This window comes from Nomascus leucogenys, chromosome 14 (assembly GCF_006542625.1).
Source record: "Nomascus leucogenys isolate Asia chromosome 14, Asia_NLE_v1, whole genome shotgun sequence".
In the NCBI taxonomy this organism is placed as follows: domain Eukaryota; kingdom Metazoa; phylum Chordata; class Mammalia; order Primates; family Hylobatidae; genus Nomascus; species Nomascus leucogenys.
The window spans coordinates 75,191,263-75,208,919 of NC_044394.1; the positions used below are offsets into that span (position 1 = coordinate 75,191,263).

Sequence of the window (17,657 nt, forward strand, 5' to 3'; positions counted from 1 at the left end):
TGCTGAAATGAACGTGAGAGTGCACGTCTCGCCTTGAGGTTCTGATTTCACTTCAACTTAAGGCATTTTTTATCCAAACTATGGTCCTCCAAGCCTCAGTTTCACAATACTTACTTAATGAGTTCCTTTAAATTGACTCGCTTTTTATTTAAATTTGTTTCCAAATGAAATTCAATGCAACTGCCACAATTTTTCTATATGCACCACTTGACAAACAGAATGGACCATTAAATGAAAACTTTAATATAAAACATGTTTCCCAGCTTCCTCCTGAGGTTACCTTGTGGCCATCATGGCAGGCCCCCCACACTGGGTTCCCGGGCTCAGGGACACCACCAGGAATACCAGCACCCCAGTGGCACTTTCCCTTTCTTCATCTCTGGTGCCAAATCACACTCCAGCAGCCAGGACGCCAGCCCCAAGCCCCCAGCACTCCACTACCACCCACATGCTGTATCTGTCAGCACAATTGTCACCTTGAAAGCCGACATCCTTGACAATTCCTCAACCTGACAGAAATTTCCCACTTAAGTTTAGAGAGTGAAAACGTCCCACAATGACAGCCACCTTTCCCCACATTTACCGACGAGCCTATAGCACTTCCGTCACTCAACAACAATCCTCGATGCTTTGGCAGGTGACGCCAAAGGACACCAACGATCAGAAAATAAACCCGGGCCCGACAGCCCATGCTCCGCTCAGCTGACCTCACAGGTGACTCCAGGATGGAGGGCTCCGAGGTGCAGCCCAGCAGAGGCGTTCTGCCCCCAGAGAACCCAGAGAGGCTTCTGGTGACAGGACTAGAATCCTCCTCCCTCAGCCACTGGGGAGAGCAGAGTGACCCGTCGTCCCTGGGGAGCCCAGGAGGCAGCTCCTCCCTCACTCTCGGCCACTGTGCCTGCAAGCTGGGTGCCTGTGTGGGTGCTGGGGGCCAGGAAATGGGAAGAAGTCACAGGACACATATTTGATTCCAAGTTTGTGGAGCTAACCCCACAGGGTGGTTTAGGGGTCCTATTAAAATCAGAGGAGGCACATTTTAGAGTACAATATAACATGCATGGGAATTTTTAAAAAAAATAAGACTGTAAACACCTATTCCTGAGAACACCAGTGGAAGGGATGTGGGTGGGGAGGTGGGGCAGGTGGCAAAGAACTGGGAATGCACAGCTCACCCAGTCACAAAGGCACGAGAGTCCGCCCGGGGGGCTGGACCACGGGAAGCATTCCCTTGCTGCTCTCCAGGGGCTCAGGGACCCCACCTAGTAGATGACTCGGGGTGGGGCCCAGGGGACAGGCCAGGGGCTGCAGCAAAAGTTCTAGGCACATACCTGAGACCCCCCCAGGAGATTCAAGGACCCCAGAAGAGGACTTGCGGGGGGCTGGGAAATGATGGCCACACACCAGAGGAGGTTTCCTTGAGATTTCCGTGAGTGCAGAAAGGGCCCTGCCGCCTGCAGAGCTTGCAGGAGGTGGGAGAAGCAGGCAGCCGACAGCAGACTGGGCACATCTGGGGAGTCCCATGGGTGAAAGGAGGACAGGACCTGGATTTGCTGAGCTGGACACAACCATCACCCTGACCTCCTTCTCCAACCAGTACCCCCTCCCGTTGATCCTGTCAGGAGACTTGTTCCCCGGGGTCTAGAAAATGAGTATTTTGCTTTCTCCTGGGAGATGCTGGCTTTGGGTCCTAACTCTTCTGTGAAGATGCACTGTTATTCCCAGGCGTCATCGCTCTTCCTGGGATCTGCACCCTAAATTCACATCCGATTTCATGATGGAGAAAAGTGCAGTGGGTTGGAGCTTCAGCCTACACCTGTAAAGAATTGGTCAGCCTGGGGACTGGTGATCTCTGCAGCTGTGGGCTCAGCTCTGGGCTGGGCCTGGTCACTGGGAAAGGCAGGCATGTGCCTAGGTGCTGCAGAGGTCTCAAGCCCCTCCCATGAGCTTGGCACGGTGCAGAGGGCAGCCTGTGAGTGAGGCTCTGAGCCCCACTCATCACTGAGCAAGTTGGAGGAAGAGGGACCCAGGCAGAGACGAGAGGCCGCCTCCGGAAAGCCAGCCGGTGGCAACTGCAAAAGCCGACAGAGCAGTGGTTGCCAGGAATGCGCACAGCCCACAGAAGGGAAGAGTGAGGGAGGGTCACTGAAACAGCCTGAAAAAATAAAAATGGAGCCAGAAACTGCACAGAAGGGAGACAAAAGAGAGGAATCCGCAGAAACCTGGGCTCCAGGGGGTGTGGTTGCATCTTTCCACCTGGATGAAGTCGACTAAAATGAGGTCACCAAGAATGGGTCCCAGCATAGCACTGATCTCTTCAATACAGCTGATGTAAATGGCTCACACCAGCCAGATACTGCCCAACGGGGGTCTGGTTGTCAGGATGCTTTAGGGGTGTCCAGTTCACAGCAGCCCCAAATGGAATATGGGGGTTATGAAAGCAAGGGCTTCTCAGCCCATCAAGTTGTTTACGGCAGTGATAGCACCGAGTGGAAAACTGACACCCCCGGGGCCAGACTGTGTAGGTGTTGATAGTCAAAGATGGGGCACTGATTAGTTTGGGGACACAGAGGAGATGTTACCTTTAACATCAATCATATTGCATAGACTGGCTATTAACCACGTGTAGAGCACACAGGCCTTTTGCAGAAGAGAAAAAAAATTCTATTTCCCATAAATTTAAAAAGCAAGAAATTGGCCTGGCGCGGTGGCTCACGCCTATAATCCCAGCACTTTGGGAGGCCGAGGCAGGCGGATCATGAGGTCAGGAGATCAAGACCATTCTCGTTAACATGGTGAAACCCTGTCTCTACTAAAAATACAAAAAAAATTTGCCAGGCATGGTGGCGGGTGCCTATAGTCCCAGCTACTCGGGAGGCTGAGACAGGAGAATGGTGTGAACCTGAGAGGCAGAGCCTGCAGTGAGCCGAGATCGTGCCACTGCACTCCAGCCTGGGCAGAGCGAGACTCTGTCTCTAAAAAAAAAAAAAAAAGCAAGAAATTGCTGAAGTCTGGGAAAAATAGAAAAAGTACACCAGTATGTAAAGGCATTATAAGTAGATTTATGATTCACAAAGAACCGGCAAAAGAGAAGGTCCATGGCTGGATGCAGCTGATCTCAGGAACAGAGAGAGAGAAATCCAAACACGTGCGTCAACCACATGCAACCACGTGCATCAATCGACCACATGCACCAACCATGTGCATCAATGCGGCCTCCAGAAAAGAAACAACAGTGATGGTGCTCGAGGGGACGGTGGACAGAGGGAAAAGGGGCCTCCCAGGACTAAGTGGAAAGCTTCCGCAGACCTGTCCTCTTCACCCCAGCCTTGTCATGTGAGTTATGTGGGCATAGTTTCAATGTCATGAGTCACTACCTCTGATCAATAAACCATTCTGTTTCTTTAAAGCAGCTATATTTGAGACAAACAGCCTCTATCTGCCTAGGAACACAAACCTGAACAAATTAAGCCCCAGTGGCGCTGCCCTTTGGATGTAGACCCCTGTTCACATGACTCCAGATGTCAAACTGCCAAGCAATGGACACATTGGTCTTTGGCAAACAGGTGACTGAAAAGCTCAAAAACTGCAAGTCTTAAACTCCATTGTTCAATGGGCTGCTGACCCACAGCAGGTGCCCTTCTGCACTGTGAGGCTCAACCACAGAATCTGACATACGTCACCTCATTTGGTATGTTGGGGACAACAACTTTAAATCCAGGAAAACTCTTGTTACTGTACACATGTCAAAGCTTAGTTTGTCAAACCGAGACAGCAGATACACTCCCAATTCCATAAAGACTACATTTTTTAAATTAATTTTTAAAACCCAGATTTCTAGCATTGGAAGTTTTCCCCCTGCTGTAGTCCACAACACAAATTCAGCCACAGAAGGCACAAGAGGGCTGCTGCTCAGGATACAAGAGGGTTGTCTTTCTATTAGGAGTGTGACTGTGTAAGAGCATTCACCTTTCATACTGCACATGTTTAGACTACAAACTTGGTCCACACAATGACTGCTAGTGACAAAATTAACCCATGGGCATCATGAACTTAGTAAAAAAAAAAAGGTTAGTCTCATTGGCTATCTTTGTTAAGGCGACATTAATTTAGCACAATCTACATTCTTGATGCTCTGCACGCATTATCTCATGCAAACACATCTGGTTTTAATTACCTTTGGCTGTGCTTGGGAAGAGAAAATAGGATGCAATTTTTAAGTTACTAACTGGATTTGGGATATAATTATAAAGAGTTAAGGAATCCAGTGGCTTATCCATAAAAGAGTAAAGATGTGGATACATTTTGATAAATAAAATAAGCTGCATAATTAAATCCACAGATACCACCCATGACTCCATGTCCCCTGGCATCACCAGGCTGTGGCCCCTTGTCTTCATGTCTCTTATTACCACATGTCAAGAGATACCTATTGGCTATTTGTTTACAGTGTCCTCTGAATGTCAGTTGCTGAAAGGCCTGGATCACTTCTGGTTTTGTGACCAATGTACATTCCAGTGCCTAACACAGTGTTTGCAACAGGGTGGGCAGTCAATACGTATGTGTGGACTGAATTATTAACATCACTCGCTCTGGGCCAGACTTCGAGAGCGGCACTCACACAGGGCCATGGTGACAGCTCCACAGCCCCAGCACCTGGGCCACCATTCACTCTGTGTGTTCCCTACAGCTGCAGTCTGCAGGCAGGGTGTGCAGACCCAGAGGAAGAGTGACCCACTTCCTCGCTGCAGATGAAGCGGAAGACTAGAATGAACCACCAGCAGCAGGCTGCCCAGGGGCTGCCCTGACCCCTGTCTAAAAAACCCAGCTCAATACATTACATGAAGTCCAGAACATTACTCAAAATTTGCTTGCCACTTTGCCAGCAAATGCAGCACCAAGCTAATTTTTAAAACAGCCTTGAAGTCCCAGCAACAACAGCAACTGTCCATTCTTTTACACCTAAACTCCCAAGCCTTTGTTTTTCCCACATGCAAAACTGAAGCCCCACTACTTTCTCCCTACATATTTTTTAGAAATTTCTATCTGAGAGGCCAGGCGAAGTGGCTCACACCTGTACTCCCAGCACTTTGGGAGGCCAAGGTGGGCGGATCACGAGGTCAGGAGTTCGAGACCAGCCTGGCCAATATGGTGAAACCCCGTCTCTACTAAAAATATAAAAAAATTAGCCAGGCATTAGCCAGGCAAGGTGGCGCTCGCCTGTAGTCCCAGCCACTTGGAAGGCTGAGGCAGAAGAACAGCTTGAACCCGGGGGGCAGAGGTAGCAGTGAGTCGAGATCGTGCCACTGCACTCCAGCTAGGGTAACAGAGTGAGACTCGGTCTCAAAAAAAAAAAAAGAAAAGCAATTTTGATCTGAGAAATAAACGTATGTGTCTGCCACTGCATTTATGTGCAAAGGCACTCTACACAGGCAACACCTCCAGAAGACGGCCTGGCCTGAGGTTTTTTTTTTTTTTTTTTTTGAGACGGCGTCTGGCTCTTTCACCCAGGCTGGAGTGCAGTGGCGCGACCTCGGCTCACTGCAGGCTCCGCCCCCCGGGGTTCACGCCATTCTTCTGCCTCAGCCTCCCGCGTAGCTGGGACTACAGGCGCCCGCCACCTCGCCCGGCTAATTTTTTCTATTTTTAGTAAAGACGGGGTTTCACCATGTTAGCCAGGATGGTCTCGATCTCCTGACCTCGTGATCCGCCCACCTCGGCCTCCCAAAGTGCTGGGATTACAGGCGTGAGCCACCGCGCCCGGCCTGGCCTGAGATTTAACTGGCCCAGCCCCGGGAGTACTTTCCTCAACCCACATGGGTGAGCACTCCAAGTGTTTGGTAATCATCTGAAGAATTCCTTGGCCCTTCAAATCAAACAAGCAACAGTGGCAGGCAAAGCTTGGAGGATTAACTGATTAGTCTTTGAACGCAAATACAATGGCTGATCAGGGCAGGTGGTGTCTAACGAGATTAGTTAACCTGCAACCATTTACTGAAATGTGCCTAAGCCTCCCTCATCTTTCTTCTTTCTCTCCAGTATCTCTGGGTTCATCCTAGAGCAACAAATGGAATGCAGTCACCCATGAATGTGTCTTAGATCCTAAGTGATAAATTGAAATAATTCTCACCTAAGGTGGTGTGCTTTGATGGCCAACAAAAAATCAAAAGAAGCTTCAGAAAACATGCTGGGCACTCCTAACCTCCATCGTTCTAGCCGCAGCAGCAAGTTCTCGTCTCCTAAGCATGTGGTACTTCCAGAGCATCTGCTCAAGAACCAGCAACCGGCAGACACCTTTTCTGAAAAGTGCTGCCCGCAACACCAAGCTGCTCTCAGAAAGCCTCCAGCTGTGGGATGGACCCGCCTCACCATCTTCACTCCCCACCATGACATCAGAAAGATTCAGAAAGCAGAAGTGCAAAGTCTTCATTTGGCAAATCTAGACTATGGAAGAAGAAACGAAAAGAGGTGAGAACCCACTGCCAACTCACTAAGCCCCAAATCACACCGATGCCACTTTCCTCATTAGAAATTCCTGCCAGGTAAACAGAGAATAAAAAGATATAGACACATGTTTTCCTCTGCAGCATATCTGGTCACCTAACTAAATGGAAAAAAAATTACATTTCATTATAAATAGAGACCAATGCCATCGCTGTCCCTGGAGCCCCCAGTGCCCACTGTAGTGTCTGGTACACAACAGGTACTTAAATATGTGTGCAGTGAAGCCAGAGAGAGAAAAGCATCAGCGTCCCATTCCTTGAACCAGGGTAAAGACGGCTCCCTGCGAACTCCCCGATTCTCCGGTGAGGTCTTGCTCTCAGTGAGCCCGGCTGCAGCACATTTAGAGGTGCCCCGGTGCAAGCATGCTTTTAAATTCTCTCATGCCTCCTCCTGACCCGAATTCCTGTGGTCAATCCTAATTCATTTAAACTCACATAAATTCATGTGAGCCTTATGCACATATTCCATTAAGTGGAAATGCAAATACCATCATATCTTCATGTTTGCATCAGTTAACAATGTAAACACGGTGCTACCCAAGAGAGCAGCGACTCTTCTCGGGCCTCCTTCAGGTCTCCCAAAGGAGAGCTGCAGCTCTAAATGCCCTCCAAGGATGTGCAGAGCCATCATGGGCCAGGGGAGCCTAAAGAAAGCAGAATCCAAATCGTGCTGCAACTTTATACACTTATTCATTCCAACTTCACTCAATGGGAAAAGGGAGGCTCACATTACGGGGTGCCTGCATGATCTGTAAACCATTCATTGTTGCCAATACCTTCAGCTCGACACCCTGTTCTTTTAAAGTTAATTAAAATTCCAATAGGATACCCATCAAGCATGCATTTCACATTCATCAAATCTGAAGATCTCCCAAGCAAGGCAAATCTGATCAAAATTGACCTTGGCCTCTTCAAGTGGTGCTATCAAGAGCATTCCCCCCAGCAAATGCTTGCTGATGTGTGTGGTTTTTTTTTTTTAAATGCACCTCATAAAAGATCATGTTAACTGCAAAAGATAGAGATTAAATACAGATTGAACGGAAATGCACACTAGAAACAACTGCAAAACTGAGCCCCGAATTTGTCATGCTCCAGCAAGCAGGCAGGCTCTCAAAAGCCAGGAGGAAGAAACAATTGGATAGAATTCTGCTCAGCTCCATCACAGCAAGTAGCCTGATTCTAGGCAGCTGTAGACAAGCTATTGTGTCCTACGGATGACAGAGGTGGGCTCATTTTCAGGATAGCCTGCCAACAGGCTGGATCAGCAGCTGAGCAGGCTTATTCTCCCCTGCTGTTTTTTTAAAGCAGATTATGGCTTAGACATTTTTTCCCTTTTAATGAAGTTTGTAAGAATCAGGAACACTGCCTCTGATAATAAAGATAAACTTGGAGCAAATTTAAAAAGGAAACCAACAGACGCAAGCAACTACTCAGCATAGATGGCCAGTAATGCTTGACAATCCAGTTTCCACAACATGGACTGACTGAATCTAGAGGCAAGGCATGATATCAGACTCACGACACACACACATACACCCCCCACCCATGCACATCCACATCCACATCCACACAGGTACATGCACACACCCTTAACTTAGAATACTAAATACCACAAATCCACTATCAGCAAAGCAGGCACTCTGAGGTGTGCCTCACGCATGATAAGAGACTTGAAGATTTTCGTATTAGGAATAGGCACTGAAAAGACAGCCAATCATGTGTGCCAGGCACTGCACATACCTTATCCTATTTATCCAAAGAAGCAGATAACATCCCTAATTCACTGATAAGAAGTCTCAGGAAAGCTAGCCCATTTGCCCCGGGGCACATGGTGAGGAAGTGTGGAAGCCAGGATTAAAACCACCTTCAGTGGGATTCCCACCACCCCTTCCCCTCCCTTCCACATGTCCTGGGGGAGGTGGCAGGCCACCAGCTCAGGAGAAAAGGCAGTCCTGTGTGCGGGCTTCAGACACCAGCATGGGAGGCAACACTGTCCCCAGGGGTGTGACAGGAAACATGGGGTTGGGGCTGGGTCACCGTTTGCTCACCGACTTGGAGACCAAGTACAAGGGGAAGAAACCCTACTGTCTCCACTACTGGGTGTTGTCATGGGACTGTGACACCTGAAGCCATGGCCTCTATTTGAGACCTACTGGGTAGGGATGAGAATGAAGCCAACACAGGAGCAGAGCAGAAGGGCAGACCAAGTATGGATCAGTGAGGAGAGGGCAGAGCTGCTGGGTTAGCCAGCTCGGCCACTCAGACTAATGTCCTGTTCATGTCACTTACATATTAATAGAGCTGCCTGGCACCTGAGGCCAAAGCCACAACAGATTTGATGCTGTTTCCTGTGGGCCACACTGCTCTGTGCACTCTGTGGGTTTACAAGACAGCAGCCTTGCATAGAAGAGCATCTGCAGCCGTGAGGCACAGTGAATGGAAGGGGTGGCCGCTGCTTATGTTTAGAATCTTGCTACCAACAAGCTGAGCCTGTGGTAGAGTAAGAGGACTCTTCTAACCAAGGCCAAAGTTAATCTTCCAAGAAACACCCTTATTAACTGCATGCCGCTCAGCAAGGAAATTCTGGAGCCTTAATTTCCCTACCTATGTAACTAGCAACCTCACCAAGTTGCAGTAAGGACCAGATGAGCCACACTTAAACACCACCCAACCCTTAGCCCACAGCAGAGGCTTCATTCACACCTGGTCCCACTGGGTGCTCAATAAATAATAATTTAGATTATTCATTCGCTAGCTACAAACTGCTGTTTCCACACTCAGGGGCCTTCTGAACAGGATTTCACTGTAACTCAGCTGTCGTATCAACCACTTGTCTGCTCTCTTGTGAGCTGTCTGGTTTTTGGTGAGGGCCCCAAGTGCTAGCCTTTTCCTCTGGAGTCCTTATTACATCCAAGACCGAACCACGACAACACCCCAACCATCCAGCTAAACTGGCCAGAAGGGCGGAGGAACAGAATCCTAACTCAATCACTTCCTAGCTCTCTGACTTGCCCAAATATCAATCTCTCTGGGCCTCAAAATAATAATTATACCAGCCACTTGGCAGGATTATTGTGAACTTTCCATAAGGTGATCTATGTCAAAGTGCCCAGCATACAGCAGGCACTCAGTAAATATTCAACAGAAAATCTCGGGTATATAAGCAGTTCAACTGTCGAGAACCAAAGAACACGGTAACTAGCTTCCAGATACCATAGACACCCTCTATCCTGGCCTCCACTAGCTGACCAGCTGGACTAACCAACATTCTACGTCCTCTGTAACACAGCCAAAGTCACCCACACCCACCGGAGACTACAACCTGGCAAGGCTGGGCCAGCCACTCCTGCCCGGGGAAGCCTGTGCTTATCAGGGATCTGTTGTCCTTATTCCCAACTATGCTAATACAAGTTAGACTCATAATGCTAAATATGCACCATAATTCAATAGTCTGTAACAGGGGAAGAAGTTTGAGTGCAAAAAAAAAAAAAAAAAAAGCCCCTTGGGAAATCAAGATGACCATGTAGGAAAGATTCAAACACTGATAAAATGGTCAAACCAGGTATAACTGAGAACATCTAACATTAGTGTAGAGGTCCTATTTAAAATCTAAAAGATGCTCTATTCAGAATCCTTTGAAAATCTTAGTCTTCACTCTATTTGAAAGAAACAAATAGAAAATCATAAAAGGTGACTGTGTTCAGCTAAAAAGACAAACTGGAACTCAAAGAAAGGTCCTCAGCTCTGTACTCAAAAAATGGTGGAAGAATCATACATGTGTGTGCTTATAAAATAAAATATTTAACATATATAATTTTATGATTCTCCAACTTAAATTATTTTCTCCATTAAGTCCCAGTCACATTGTCAAAGAGACACAGAAGAGATTTTCAAACGGATCCAACGTGAACATATACCATTGTACCTCAAGATACAAAATACAGATAAACTTATTAGGCTGTAATGCCTACTTTTATATCAAAGGCACTGCCTAAGCTTTCTAGAGTTCTTTAATTTGTGACAATGTCCTTCCTTGTAACCCTCACAGAATTCTGGTGTGACACCAGCCAGTGCCCACAGGTACCTTCTGAGAGCTGGGCAGACAGCTTGCATCCACTCACTACCTCTCCTACTGTCAGCTCCATCCAGAAAGCCCAAGCCAGTCTTGTTTACCTATAATAGTGCCTAGCAGAGTCTACGTGAACTGCAGAAGATGCTCTGTATAGGCTCAAATATAAGCCAAGGATTTAAAAAATTTTCAAAAAAAAATTGGAATTGTCTGATATTCAAGTCCTTATTAGATCACTTACATTAAAAAGCATGCTTTGAATTACTCAATGTGGAACCACAAAACTCTTTTAGCAAGACTCTCACTGCACTGAAACAATTTGATTGATGCTAGCTTGGGATGTTAAAGGGATTTTCTTGCAAAACAGTGAAAACAAAACAATAAACAAACAAGTTAGCCTGAGAAATTTAGCATACGTTAGCAAGTGCAAGGGTTAGATAGCACCATTAAAACGGGACTGTTTAAAGGTCACTTCAAGAAGTAACACATATGAACACACTTTAAGAAGCAACACACATATAGTATTTGCCAACAGGCAAATAAAAAGACCAACTCCTGATCTTAGGCTATGGGTACTCGTCACTGGGTATATGATTCCCAGGGGCAGCATCGTTGACTGACTCCACAAAAGCGCTTTATCTCAAATGGCTCAGGTGAGAGCAGAGCTGAGAGGTTCTGCTAACCACGTCAGGGGACTCCAAGTACTCCGGTGATCACCAAAACCGATGAAAAAGACACAGGTAAAGAGTTCAGGAAAACACTGTTTTGTGCCCTGCCAGTGAAACCAAATAGAAATTAAAACTTTTTTTTAAATAATGCTGTTAAAATGTCTAACTGTAACAAAATTAATAAAGTAAACAAGCTATGCAAATACTTACTTATATACCTAAAAAGTATACATACCCTAATTGGCCCAAAAGAAGATGTGAGGAGCTTCTAATTGGGAAATGACGGGACTATAATATTTATGGTTACCTGCTGTCATGGCATATTAGTTAAATAAGTGCTCCTCTATTAAACAACATGCAACAACATCCAGCATTCAACTTTCCTGGCAGGAGTCAAGCAATTCCAATGGACAGTAAAGTACCAAAAGTAATTTTCAGCTGAAATCTTTGTCAACCAAATGTACAGGGTTGCTCAATGCCTGATATGCTATTACAATCCTTCCCACTCCCAAAGCATGTGCTGGACCTAATGCTATTATCCCAGCATGGTAGCATAGTGCTAGTGTAGTGTGAATACACCATGCAGGACTCCTGCTTATTAGTTAAATAAGTGCTCGTCTATTAAACAACGTCCAGAAACATCCCGAAAACACAAAAGGTCATGAACATGACTATGCACCCATAAAGAAAGTCAACCAAGGGTCTCAAAATATGGTGAGTAAAACATCAATTTCCTGCTACTACTAAATGTCACTACTAAAAAGTTCCAAGCTTCAGCCCCTTTGACAAGTTCTGAAAGGTACCACAAATGCCACAGAATTCCCAAAGTGGCATCAAAGCTTCAGCCTGTCACATTTCAGAGGTTACCTCCTAACCTCCTGGTCAAACAGAAAGTCCCCCAAGATAAACTGGGAGGACACCTGTAAACAGATGGTCATCAGAATGTCCCAGCGTTTTACTAGAAGCGGGGCTCCCAATATCATATAATTTATCAGAACAGAAGAAGGTAACCCGCTTATTCTTCAAATAAAGATATTTAATTATAAATACCTTAGATCGGCCGGGTGCGGTGGCTCACGCCTGTAATCCCAGCACTTTGGGAGGCCGAGGCGGGCGGATCACGAGGTCAGGAGATCGAGACCATCCTGGCTAACATGGTGAAACCCCGTCTCTACTAAAAATACAAAAAATTAGCCGGGCATGGTGGCGGGTGCCTGTAGTCGCAGCTACTCGGGAGGCTGAGGCAGAAGAATGGCGTGAACCCGGGAGGTGGAGGTTGCAGTGAGCTGAGACTGCGCCACTGCACTTCAGTCTGGGCGACAGAGCGAGACTTTGTCTCAAAAATAAATAAATAAATAAATAAATAAATAAAATAAATAAGTACCTCAGATCAAAAACAGCAAGGCCAGGAAGGAAACGTTTGAGAATTTCTAACGCAAGCATTTAGCTGGATTTAATCACAATTAAAACCAAAGAAAAAAATTCCCCTTCAGCAGTGCCCCCCAAGTGACCCCCAGTGACTATCCTTGACTGTCCCCATTCTTCCTGATCCATAGAAAAAAAAGCCCATTGCAGCAAAGTATGGCATTTAACTCAAGCTCAATATCCAAGGGTTTAAGTTCCTAACCTTACCTTAGAGATGTGCAGTACTGCCTAATCCAGGTGCTAGAATGTTCCCAGCATTTCAGGATTACACATAGTGGAAGCACTAGGCATCACCAACTAACTCCTTAAACGGTCAAAAGTAGAGGAATAAAGTTTTGTTTCTAAAGCAAGTGATTATTCCAATAGACGATGTATTTTTTAACATTTAAGTGCTTTTCTCCATTTAAAGAAATTAACAAAACCCGGGTCCTTTTTCTTCTCACTTAAGCCAGCATCCCATGCTCTCTCTCCTGGTAACAGTTCACAAGGTGGCAAGGGTGTGTAATAACAAGCTGTAAGAAGCTTTTAAAACCAAATCATTGAAGCCATCCAGAGAAAATCTTTCGTCTAAAACAGAAGCAGTGAAGGCCCTAAAATGCGGCTGTACCAAAAATAATAATAAAAATAAATGACCCCCGTGGGAATGCAACCCTGCCTGGGAGCCCAGGAGAAGACCTTGGCTTCTGGTTAGACACTGCCAAGTCCAAAAGGGCTGGGTCAAAAGGCTCCTGGGGCCTTCAGATTAACTCGTTCCAGACTCCTAGAAGCATTCTTCCAAACCCCAGTCCCACTCTGCCTTCTGCCCTCCCCTCCTTAGCCAGACCGCAGGCAGGAGGCCCGCGGGCTTCCCAGTGCAGCCATCAGAGCCCCGTCAGAAACGTTAAGCGCTGACTTTTCTCCAGGCAGTCCCAGGGTGTGCAGAGGGACTGTCTGGACACCCAGAGGAAGAAGGTCCCCGTTTCTAGGGAGATGCAAGGGCGATGCTAAGTTTAAGAGGCAGGGTAACAAGTCCGGCCAAGGAATTGGGGGTGAGCGACGGGACAGGAAGACGTGCCCACTCCACAGGAGGACTGGACACACGTGAACAAGCGGCGAGCTGCCCTGGGGCCGGATGCCGCCACCGAGCAAGCGAAGTTGAAGGAAGAGCAACAGCGGAGTGGACCAACGCGGGACCACCCTTGGTCTCCTCCGCACCTCATCATTGCCCCCCACGCCCAAGCACCCACCCACACACTCCCACGTGCCGTGGCCACTTCCGCCGAGACAGATACCCACCTTTGCCACCGGCGCGCTCCTGCTGGTCGCCAGCTCCCGCAGACTGCCGACGGTGCTGCCCGCAGCTGCGGAGAGGAAAACCGGGGAACCCGGAATGCTGCCTGCCGCGCCGCCCCCGCCGCCCGCGAGCGTAGGGGCCGCACTCTGGCCTGGGACAGGACGCGCGGGCGGGCTGCCGCCGGGGCTGGTGCCCGCGCGGGGCCGCTGACGGATGCCGTCCAGCAGGCGCACCAGCAAGATGTTGGCGGGCAGCTCGTCCACGCCGCAGCCCACTAGGATGCGGCACTCGGGGCAGCGCAGCTCGTGGCGCGAGCACACGATGCTCTCCAGGCAGCGGCGGCAGAAAGTGTGTTGGCATGGCAGCACCTTGGCCGTGGTGTCCAGGCGCTCCAGACACACGGAGCACTCCAGCAGGTCCAGCAGCGACGACTCGTCCATGTCCTCGCCCGCACCCGCGGCGGTGGCCGCCGCCCGCCGCCGCCGTCGCTCGCCTGGCCTGTCCTCGTCGCCCTCGCTCTGCGCAGCAGCGGCGGCCGCCTTGGATGCGCACAGCCAGGACGCTCCGAGCAGCATGGGGGAGGCGCCCGCAGCGGTCTCGCGCGGCTGCCTAGGTCCCGGGGCCGGCGTGGAGCCCGCCACCGGCAGCCAGCATCAGGACTGGGGAGCCGGGCTCCGCCGTGACTTTCTTCACCCCGGCTGATGGCCCGATGCTAGGGCCGTAGCGGTGCGAAGTGGCTCACCGAGCGGCCTGCGTGGCGGGGACCGGAGTTCCGCGCGCAGCGAGCTAACTCCCGGCCAGCCGAGCCCGCCCAGTCCTGAGCGCAGCGCCTGCGGCTGCCGGCTACACCTGTCCCGCCGCGCGTCCGCCCCGCGCGGCGGACCGGGGGTGCTGCCGGGCACTAAGCTCAACGGGTTCTGTGCTGCAAGCGGCGGCTCGCGCCTGAGAGACCAGCGGCAGGAAGTGCGGGCAGCGGCCGGCCAGGTCCCCGGGGAGGCCGGGGCGCAGTGTGCACGCTCCCCCGCGCAGCTGGCGAGCCGCACGGCCCCCGCGGCACCTCCATGCGCCCCTGGCCTGCTCGCGAGTCGCTGTCCTCTAGAGGGTTCAGCAAGACAGTTCCTCTTCCTCGGCCGCGAGCACGTGCGCGGGGGTGCGCGCGGAGGTCACGGTCACTGCGGGGCGCAGGGAAGGAGGCGCCGCGCCTGCAGGACCTCCCTTCGCCTGGACGCAAGCCGGCGATTAGCCTGGTCCCCTAGGGCATCGCCAGGGCTCCGGGGAACCTCTCCTGCGCAGGCTTGGCCCTGCCTCCTCCAAGCGTCCGAGTCTTTTTCGGCTTTTCGTGAGCCTCAGAGAGGGACGTTTCCTGCCAACGCTGCTGCGAAGGAAAGTTTGGGTGGCGTTATCCCGACTGCCTTCCTCGCCAGCGCCGGCGAGCAGCTTGGGGACACAGCCGACGCCCGGGCATCCTCCTCGACGACTCCCCGGAGCGCTCCCAGTTCAGACTTCTTTCTGAGCGGCGCGCAGAAGTGACAGCCCCGGAGCTTCGTTCCGGTGTGGGTGTGGGGATGCCCCTCAAGGCAGGAGGGGAAGGCGCTCCACTTGAAGGGGGTACCCCGGGCCCGCGCCGACTCCTCCCGGCGCAGCCTTGGCTCGCCGGAGTCGCAGGTCGGAGGCGGGCGCCGCTGCCCGCCGACCAGCACCCTGGCGCCAAGGGCCTGGCTCCGCGCCTCACCCTTGGCTGCGCTGTGCGAGGGGCTCTAGCGCCCGCTGCGGCGCAGTCTCGTGAACCCCGCTCCAATTTTTTCCTACGGAGGCGCAGAGAGTGAATTCGCGCTCTCCCTCCCGACGCCCCGGCTTCTGGGAGCGTCAGAGCAACGGAAGTACGTACAGGAGGACGGAGAGCAGCAGGGAAGTTTGGCGGTGGGCTGGGGTCGGCGGCGAAGATTCCCTGCCGTGCGCTGCCCCCTCGTGGCCGCTTTGCGTTCCCGTCGGGAAGGGCTGGGTTCCCGTCCAAGGGCCCAGCACAAACTAGGACTGGCGGGCGCTGCACAGCGAGTTCAGCCACGGCTAACATCAGAAGAGTCGTGGAGGGGCAGGGCGCGGTGGCTCACGCCTGTAATTCCAGCACTTTGGGAGGCCGAGGAGGGTGGATCACGAGGTCAGGAGATCGAGACCATCCTGGCTAACACGGTGAAACCCCGTGTCTACTGAAAATACAAAAAAAAATTAGCTGGGCGTGGTGGCGGGTGCCTGTAGTCCCAGCTACTAGGGAGGCTGAGGCAGGAGAATGGCGTGAACCCGGGAGGCGGAGCTTGCAGTGAGCCGAGATTGCGCCACTGCACTCCGGCCTGGGCGACAGAGCGAGACTCCGTCTCAAAAAAAAAAAAAAAGGGAAGAGTCGTGGAGGGCCCGCTTATCGGCCAGCTTGTCCTTGTGGTTTGTGAAGTTGTATGATCTTTCTATTATTATTCAGGAAAAAAGTAGTATTTGTTGAGGCTAAATGGCCAAGAGCTTGCTATATATTATTTAATCCTCTAAAAAGCTCTGTGAGATAATTATTTTATTTATTTATATTTACTTACATAGCTTTAGACAGGATCTCGTTGTCAGGCAGGCTAGAGTGTAGGGTGCGATCACGGCTCACTGCAGCCTCAAACGCTTGGGCTCAAGTCATCCTTTCACCTCAGCCTCCTGAATAGTTGAAACTACAGGCACGCCACCATGCCTGGCTGAATTTTTAATTCAAATTTTTTGTAGCTATGGGGTCTCCTTATGTTGCCTAGGCTAGTCAAACTCCTGGGCTCAAGAGATCCTCCAACCTCATCCTCACAAAGTGCCGGGAGTACAGGTGCCAGCCACTGTGCCCAACCTGTGATAATTATTTTAAACTCATTTTACAAATGAGGAAAGTGATATTCATACTTGTAAAGCCATTGGGGCTGAATTTTCATTTTTGCATCCCCAGAACTAACACATAAAGTTTACATGCCATTAGAATGTAAGCTCTCTGTAAGCTACAGATCTTTTCCACTGTAATATCCTTAGTGCCTAGGGCAGTGCCTAGCGTATAGTAGGTGCTCAATCAATATTTGTAGAATGAATGAAAGGATGCCTCTCTCTTTTGCTCTCTCTCTCCCTCTCATCACCTACTGGTGATTTGAAGGCACATCTTAGTATCTCAATTACACATATCCTGTGCTTATATCAGGATGCTAGTCCCTGGAAACTTTGCTTCTAATAGCAGCAGGTGGCTTTCCTAACCTGGATGTCTCTCAGCAGTGTGGATTTCCATCTGTGTGATTTACATCAGCGCCAATAACAGGGTGAGATGGAAAGCATCCCAGAGCTGCCTGGCTTCTCTTGAGGGCCAAAGGAAGGGCACACACCTCGCAGTGCATGGAAACATATTCACATGAGCCACCTTTCACTCTTACCCTTGCTCAGGAACAAGGGGAATTTTTAGAGGACCCAGGATGCTTGATCCAAGAGCAGATGGTAGACACAGCATGCAAGGGGGAGCATAAAGAGGGGACCCATCAGGCACTGGGAGGGCTTACAGAGAGCAAGGACTGCCTGTGATGACATGCCCTGGTGCTTTTGGTTGCAAGCAACAGAAACCAACTCTAGGTAGATTTTAATGGGAGCAGAATATACACTAATAATAAGAGACATCTCATAGGATCCCAGGCTAAGAGCTGGGCCAGATTTGCACAGATAGAGCC

At 49.9% G+C, this 17,657-nt stretch overlaps 1 protein-coding gene and 1 pseudogene across 2 annotated transcripts in view; one reads left to right on the forward strand and one right to left on the reverse strand.

Annotated features, from left to right (window-relative positions):
* Positions 1-14,856, reverse strand: part of SH3RF3 (SH3 domain containing ring finger 3) — a 370,655-nt gene extending 355,799 nt beyond the window's left edge. Inside the window, exon 1 of the mRNA XM_030827021.1 lies at positions 13,938-14,856. Coding sequence (XP_030682881.1) covers positions 13,938-14,510 — 573 coding nt within the window. The 5' untranslated portion in view covers positions 14,511-14,856. The remainder of the gene's footprint in view (positions 1-13,937) is intronic.
* On the forward strand, positions 14,645-17,041 carry LOC101177641 (annotated as a pseudogene). The gene is made up of 3 exons (XR_004033249.1): positions 14,645-14,704; positions 14,737-16,027; positions 16,342-17,041. The product of XR_004033249.1 is annotated as an uncharacterized LOC101177641 (transcript).
* Positions 17,042-17,657: the final 616 nt, after the last annotated feature.